We start from the raw sequence: 8,755 nt of genomic DNA on the forward strand, positions 1-8,755 counted from the left end.
TAAAGGGCTGGGGATTTTTGTATTATTATTATTATTTAAACACAAACAGCATAAAGAGGGAGATTGCTACCAGTAATCACAAAGGACATGGAGATGGAATGTAACTCCTTTGTTTGCTGTGATTTTGGGGGAAATCCTTCATCTGAAGGTGCTATTTGTATTGGGAGGAAATCCCCCAATGACACCACTTTAAACCATGCTAATTTGGCTCCACGAATTACATATCAAAAGATTTGTTTGCCCATCTCTACAATAATTTTGTCCAGACAAGTGTAATTTAATGCAACTTGATTTTTATTTACTTAATCACAACTGTGGTTAGTAACAGGCATTGTTGTTAATTCAAAATAAGATGAATCTGTGTGGATAATATCACAGTTATATCTACTGATTGCAACTCTCTCATAATATTGATTTTTTTTAAAAAAAGTTTAACCATCTATAGCCCTGCTCAAAAAATCAACTCTGATCAAACATCCAGTGACACTTAAAATGATTGCGTGAAGCTCCCCACATGGAATAGCTCACTGCCATCAATAGATTTTCTTAGACTTCTTTAATTTGTATTTCTAAATAATATCTTTCAAAAAAAAAAAAGCAATGCTTTAGTGCAATATTATGTAAAAGCAGACTTATCAGTATTAAAAGGGGAAGGGGGAAGATTGCATATAAAACAAAATACAATTGTCAGGCACTAGTAGGTTGACTGCTAGTTTACGTTTGTGATTGTAAAGTGGAATGGAGGATTTGAAAATAAGGTGCAAGAGGAATGCAGTTTCGTTTCTGAAGATGTCCAGATTTTGGTTGGAAAGCGTAACGTTTGCAGGAAATTCAAATGCGGTATCATTGTGAAGTCCAGTACATACTTCAAGATGCAAAAGATTGCAGATGTATCTCCAGAACGGTCTTAACATTGAGCCTGAACAGAGGAAATTCCCTGGTGGGTTGTGTTCATTGCCATTTATATCTCATTTCACACAATACACAAAACAATGCACGCAACAAAATGTAACATCTTTTGACATCACCCGCGGAAAAAGCAAACATTCCACCCACTTTTAAAGAACCATATATTTCCATCTGAAGACAAATCTTACACATCACAGTGAACATTCAAAATCTAGGAACTTTCAAAAACGGCAAGGATGTGTTGACAATCCCTCATGTGTTTGGCTCACGTCCAAAAATATGAAGATGGTCTAAATTCACTAAACTACTACTTAATGGCCCTTATCAGCATTCACAGGGGTCAGTCCATCCTGTTGGACATTTGCCACATGTGTGGAGGTCATCATTTCCTCGTGTTTTCCAACAATCTGCATATTTTGGACGATGGCCAATGCAGCTACGCATACTCAAGTCCCACGAAAATCAAGGGGGTTAAGGTACATGTCATTTTGTGCTGGAATGTGGCCATCTCCTGTACACACACACATAAAAAAATAATATAATGGCGAAGTTATCAAAATACCCTTGCTTGTCATCTGGTGTAGGTGTAGAATGAATATTTATATATTTCCAGAATGGTTCATGTGTACTACTTAAGTGTGTTCTTCATTAGTCTAGTTTGTATTGACTAGCCTCTATTTCCCCCCATCATGTGCTCTCTTTCCTTTTATCAGATTATATTGCAACATGGCGATCTGTCCCTCACATTGCACTCAGCAATACAGTAGTTGGGTCCATATATATATGAATCTGTTTCATTATCTATTTCCACGATTACAGTCCTACCTCTCCCTTTTGCCATTTCAACATAGTAGATTGCATTAAGCAAATAGCATCTTTTAATAAAAACAACAGTTCTCTCTTAACATAGAACAAAATAATAATAATAATATATATATATATATGCGTATATACATTCATTACTGAATCAGCATACTTGGAACAAAGGAAGTCAAATTAACTAGGGAACATATGTAGACATTGCTAAGCTTACACATAAAACCGGTTTGTTTTCATGATCATGCCTCACCTCTTAAATATCGCCTGGTCCAACATGTGGTAGCTCTCCTGTGGAACGTGAACAAAATACAAAGGAGTACAACTTTCCCAACAGATAGGTGTGCCCAGGAACAGCATCCCTCCCCCCTGTCTAAATAATCCTAAGGAGTCAAAATATACAAGAGCAAGATCTTATTCCCACTGTACTTTACTCAGGGTGCTTCATCCTAAACCGACCAGTACAGTCTGCCTAAGGTTTAAGGGAACCTCCCGCCAGGACACACCCCTCACTGGCTCTCCTTTGCACCCTCTCAAGTGCTTTTGGCCTGAATGGAATGGGGCCTTGTTCCCATTCCATCATGCTTGTTTGGATGATGGGCTGAGAGGGTGAGTATGTGTACCGAGCTAAAATTTACATATAATTTTTTTGCTCCACTCACTTTTGCATATGGAAGGTAGCTGAAAAGGGGTTCCCCACCCGTCCCTTCAGGTAAGACATGTATCTTGCAGATGTCCATGGGTTTATGTGCAAAAAATGTGTCATCTCACCAGGCCAAGACACCATTTTCCATGGAGGGGAAGATCCATGGAATAGATGCTTATTACATCATCTGCCATTACATTCAGCTAATATGCCAGGGCTGCAATGCTATACCTGCTTAAGCGCTACTGAACTCAATGGGACTTACTTCTGAGTAGACACATCTAAACTTGCACTGTTGCTGTAGGAATGCTAGATATATTTTCTCCCCTGAGCAGAACAGGGGCGGATCAAATGAAATTCTCAAGAGTAATGAACTCAAAGACAATTATGGCGCTGATCATGTTAACAGCCCAACTATTCTGTCTCAGTAGTTACTAACAGTAAAGCAGCTAAGATTCAATTCTCATAGAATCGTAGAGTTGGAAGGGAACCCAAAGTTCCTCAACACCCTGAAATGCCTATTTCCCATATTACTTTTCGATGTGGCAAAACCACCACATGGGAATCCTTTTTTAAAAAAACCACCTCAACTTGTACAAGGTCAACACTAAAAAATAATAATATATGTGTTGCATCCTGGTGGCTCAGTCGCATCAAATATTAACATGAGGAAACGAACTGAAGTACTTTATAGGGAGGGGAAATAGGTGGAACCTGCACAAACACTACTATAGGGAGGAAAAACACACAGAGGAAACAGCTTTATACAGAATCAGACCACTGGTCCAACTCTTCAGTATTGCTAGTATCAGGGGCAATCCCTCAATAAGGGAACCTGATTCTGCCACCTTCCAAAACCCTACTAGTTTGGGTCGTGGCATCAGCCAAAAGAAAATTAAAAAGTGCTGGGGTTGAAGGAGAAGAAGAAGAAGAAGAAGAAGAAGAAGAAGAAGAAGAAGAAGAAGAAGAAGAAGAAGAAGAAGAGTAGTAGTAGTAGTAGTAGTAGTAGTAGTTTGGATTTGATATCCCGATTTATCACTACCCGAAGGAGTCTCAAAGCGGCTAACATTCTCCTTTCCCTTCCTCCCCCACAACAAACACTCTGTGAGGTGAGTGAGGCTGAGACACTTCAGAGAAGTGTGACTAGCCCAAGGTCACCCAGCAGCTGCATGTGCAGGAGCAGGGAAGCGAACCCGGTTCACCAGATTACGAGTCCACCACTCTTAACCACTACACCACACTGAAGGAGCCCAGCACCCTGGTGAGGAAACGAATTGCCTCCTACCTGGTCATCAGAGCGGCCATCAGATGAGCAGAGAGGGAGCAATAAGATCAGCTGAAGAGGGGAGGCCTGGGCCTGTGTGTCTCCTTATATTTGTGCTATGTGTACATTGCCCGCTAGTGGCTCTCCAGGGTTTCAGACAGGATTGAACCCGGAGAACATGTGCTCTCTGTCACAGAGCGAGAGCCCTTCCCCACAGCTTACCACCCACAGTTCGCAGCTTAAAAACAGCGAGCGGGGACACACACACACAAACACACACTTCATTAACTCACAAAGAAGGCAATACAAGCACACTCTCCCAGTCAGCAGTTCTGTGGACAAAAGGGCACAGCAAGCAAAGTGGAAGGCAGCTCTCGTCCTCTGCAGTGTAAACTCACTTTTCCCAAGCAGTGCACGGCCAGGAAAAAATAGTGGGGAACGCATTTGAATGAACTTAGCACTTAGGAGAGCTTTTCACCAACGAAAATTGTGCCTACACGGCAGACCCCCCCCAAAAAAAAGGTTTAATAGCCTCCCCTTTTTTGTCCTGGGAGTAGAAGTTTTCTTAGGGGAAAAATCTCTGAGAATTCTCAGCACCCTCACTGAACTACAGTTCCCAGATTCTTTGGGTGGAAGTGAAACAGATATCAGCCTGATTCAATTTGTAGGGTAGTGCTGCTTTTAAACCGGTTTGTTTAAGTACATCTCCACCTGCAATTGATTGCAGCAATTTGAAATCGATAACCAATAGAGATGTGCAATAGAGGTTGGAATGGACTTCAAAATGCAGCAGTTGCCTTTAAATTACCTCATTTCCCGTCTAAGTGTATGAAATTAGCCTTTTGTGGAAACCTAACTGTCCAAAAAAGAACCACTCCACCTTAGGTTACTGTTGCCTCTTGTTTATTGTGTAACAGCCCTGTTTTACTGATGTAACTACAAAAAAATGCGCATAGAAACATAAAAGGCGGCTCATGGGATTTATGCAGTTTGGTTGACGTGGAGGACAGCGGCCTGGCTTGATTCTTCGTCGGAGTGCTCCATCTCCCCGCTGGTCGGTTTGCTCCTCTCATCGTAGAGTTCCTGCCTGATTTCGAGCGAAGCCCTATAGTCATCGCCTTCTTCAACGATGGCGAGCTCGATGTTGTTGTTGACCACTGCATCTCCTTCACTCCCGTTTTCTCTTTCCAGGGAGTCAGCAAAGGCTTTCCCTTCCTCCACCAGAGAACTGGGAGAGGCCAGGTCAGAGTGAATCTCGGTGAAGGATGTCTCCTCATCGTTTGCAGTGTGCTCACTGCCGGTAGCCTCTGCCGGCTTGTCTTCCGTTTCTGCGGAGGGATCTCCATCCCGAACTTTCTTCACGTTGAACGTGAGGGGAGAGACCTTGAAAGATGAGCTTTTTGATGAGGAGGACTTTTGGTGGTTAGGGGTGAGGGACTTCTTAATCTTCTCCCTCCTCTCATGAGAGACGATCTTGGTGCTGAACTTGTTCATCTTCTTCTCAATATTTTGGCGGGAAAACGCTTTCTTCAGGCTGTCCACCTTCTTGAGGCTGGACCTCTTGATTTTCTCAGCTCTCGTCTCCCCAATTTTCTCATCCATGCTATCGTCTGCCCCCTCTTCATCATGGGGTGCTTCATCCTCTGAGGAAAGCTCTACAGTGTGCAAGGTTTCCTCCAAAGTTTTGTTCTCATCAACAGGCTCTTCCTTCCCGTCAGTAATACTGGGAACAGGCTCTTTCACAAATACGCTGGCCGGGATTTCGTTTTCTTCCTGCAAAGAGTTGACATCGTGTTTATTCAGTGTTCACATAGCACAGACTTGATAAACAAGGCACGGCCCTCAACAACATCAATATTTTTCTTTCGAATAAGGCGGTAAAGGAAGTTTGTTTTTTCTGCTGTTGTTGCCACAGTATATTTAACCAGTAACAATCACTCCCCGTGGAATTGTTCAGTTACGTGCTGTAAGAGTAATGGGCTTACGAGCTGTCAACTGCATTGTAGAAGAATTCATTTTGCTCCACGTTTAGGCCAGCGTAGGTCTAACCTAGCCAATTTCTTAATGCAGTTGACAGCAAAATGCAGGATCAATTCCTGTTTCCCCTTCACGCACCCCTCCCTGATGGCCTTAACAGCAATATTAACGATGGTTATGGCTAACTAGGGCTCCTGGTCACATTTAACCCATAGTCTGAAATTGGCTCCAAACCATTGTTAAACAATTGGCAGCGGCGTATCTCCACTAGTCCCGGAAAAGCTAACCAGGAGATTGTTCTGCAAGTCCACTCCCCTTCCCGGGGGGTGGCATTGAGGGGAACCAGGACCTCCCAGTGATCCAGCTGTGGGTGGAGGGATGCCACCTGCATCATAGGGACCCCTGGCCTCATCACCCCACCGGCTGACCAATTGCGGTAGCCGGGGGGCATGGCCGCTAGCCATTTAAACAGTGGCACGGCCGGGGGGCGACCTCCTTTCACCTCCTTGCTGGATCTCCCAGCCCACCTGCCCTCTTTTCATGCGTTTCTTGACAGCAGCCTTGCTATGGACTAAGATCGGCCGCCATATTGTTGGGGCCAGGTAGGAATTTTTTCCACTTGGCAAACTGGCACCAGCCATTTGGTTTTCGCCTACCTTGTAAACCTTGTTTATGGGAGGGGAGGTTGTTGCCTCTGCCTGCCCCTCCTCGTTAAGGGTATCCAGGGGGCATGGTTCCTGTCCGAAGCCTGGGCATGGGCTAGGGCTGTAGCACGACCCCAGCAGGTACCCTGAGGGTGCCCCAATTTGATGTATATCATAGGGCTCCCCCTACCTGTGGTTTACCCGTATGAGACTCCCTGCAGATGGGCAGGAGTCAGGATATAGTCTGGTTTCACCCAATGCCTAAGCCAAACTGCTCACATCTGTAACCAATAAATTTGTGGCCTATTTTATCCCATTAACCTAAACTTTATAGGCATAGGCAAACTCGTCATGAGTCTAGGAGCTTCGAACATGCAAAGTATGTGCTCTACCAATGTGCTGGAGCACACAAGACATTCGCACATCCTCCACTCATTTTTACTTGCTGCAAAACCAAGCCACAACATGGAACAACAATGTTTTTGTATCTGTCATGGGCCTTAGGGAAACCCAAGGGGGGAAGTGAAATTGGAACTGCCTCCAGTTACAAATCAGGCAGGCACCATCTCCTGTTGTCCTTTTGGCGCCTTTCAAAGACGGTCCTTCTCTGACATGCCTTTCAAGTGGAGATGTTTATCCCAGTTTGAGTATTGGATTCAAAACTGTTTTCATGCAAGTTTAATAGCTGTTGTCCTCTTTATTGTCAAATCGCTTTGGGGTGTTTTAAGGTAATCCATTAAAAAAATATTTCAATGACAAAGAAATATCAGAATTGTAGGTGCTTGTCGGAATTTATAACATAGAATTATGAGAGTTTTAATTTTTTTTTTGATGCTCGGTCTGGAGCATTAACACTCCCTTGACAATAATATAAAGCAGGACTCATGAAGAAGTACCCCAGGTTAATTGAGGATAGTTATTTATGGCTGAGGAGAAAGACGATGTTGCATGCAAGGCATGAGCTCTGGCCTTGGGGACATGCACATTCTTCTGTGAAATTTGCTTTAGTTGTTGCAATAACTGTATTTCATAAAGGCGCTGGTTTAATGCCATCTGTGCCTCATGCCTCTTGTATCATTCCACGCACACCCCACTTTGTATTTTAAATAAATAAGGGGGGAAATATTCCGTGGCCACCAGCTCTGTTGATACCAAACCCACATTTTTAACTATTTGATGCATCAGACTAAGACATACTGAAGAGCAGATCCATTGAACTTAACAGGCTCAACTATTTCAAGTCTGTTGATATCAACAGGTCCACTCTTAAATATGACAAAGTTGAACACAACCCTCAGTGCCCTAAACAATGAAAGTGGTCTTTCATTGTGCTTTACGTGGGGCTACCTTTGAAGGTGACCAGGAAACTACAACTAATCCAGAATGCGGCAGTTGACTGGTGATTGAGAATGCCGCCGAGACCATATAACACTGGTCCTGAAAGACCTACATTGGCTCCCAGTATGTTTCCGAGCACAATTCAAAGTGTTGGTGCTGACCTTGAAAGCCATAAATGGCCTTGGCACAGTATACCTGAAGGAGCATCTCCACCCCCATCATTCAGCCCGGACACTGAGGTCCAACTCTGAGGGCCTTCTGGTGGTTCCCTCACTGTGAGAAGCGAAGTTACAGGGAACCAGGCAGAGGGCCTTCTCGGTAGTGGCACCTGCCCTGTGGAACGCCTTCCCATCAGATGTCAAGGAAATAAACAACTATCTGACTTTTAGAAAACATCTGAAGGCAGGCCTGTTTAGGGAAGTTTTTAATGATTGATGCTTTATTGTATTTTTAATATTCTGTTGGAAGCCGCCCAGAGTGGCTGGGGTAACCAGATGGGTGGGGTGTGTAATAAATTATTATTATCATTATTATTGCCAACAATGGTACCATGGCAAGGCATTATGAAATGCACAGAACACCTTTAAACGAATACTGGAAAGGATGTGATGGTTTGGGTGCCACAAAATGTCTATGATGGGTGTGATGAGTAATCAGTATGTAATGGCAGAGGATGGCTAAAGAAATACAAATCATCACTCACCATCCCTTTATCCATCCTAGACTTTGTTCAATATTTTCACAATAACCTCTTGTGTGAGGTACTGATGGCATATGACATGGGTAGGTAAACTAAGGCCCAGGGGCCGGATCTGGCCCAATCGCCTTCTAAATCTGGCCCGCGGACGGTCCAGGAATCAGCATGTTTTTAGATGAGTAGAATGTGTGCTTTTATTTAAAATGCATCTCTGGGTTATTTGTGGGGCCTGCCTGGTGTTTTTTACATGAATAGAATGTGTGCTTTTATTTAAAATGCATCTCTGGGTTATTTGTGGGGCATAGGAATTCGTTCATTTCCACTCCCCCCCCCCAAAATATAGTCCGGCCTCTCACAAGGTCTGAGGGACAATGGACCAGCCCCCTGCAGAAAAAGTTTGCTGACCCCTGGCATATGAGCTTATTTTTCAAAAGCAGCATGAAAAATGTATAGGCAAGCTTTGA

The 8,755-nt window shown here is 43.6% G+C and overlaps 1 protein-coding gene across 1 annotated transcript in view; it reads right to left on the bottom strand.

The window, feature by feature from the left end:
- Positions 1-276: 276 nt before the first annotated feature.
- CAVIN2 (caveolae associated protein 2) overlaps positions 277-8,755 on the bottom strand; it is a 33,922-nt gene continuing 25,443 nt past the window's right edge. The window contains exon 2 of the mRNA XM_083570989.1: positions 277-5,408. Coding sequence (XP_083427115.1) covers positions 4,617-5,408 — 792 coding nt within the window. The 3' untranslated portion in view covers positions 277-4,616. The remainder of the gene's footprint in view (positions 5,409-8,755) is intronic.

Source organism: Podarcis filfolensis, assembly GCF_964270895.1.
Source record: "Podarcis filfolensis genome assembly, chromosome: 1".
NCBI lineage: Eukaryota > Metazoa > Chordata > Lepidosauria > Squamata > Lacertidae > Podarcis > Podarcis filfolensis.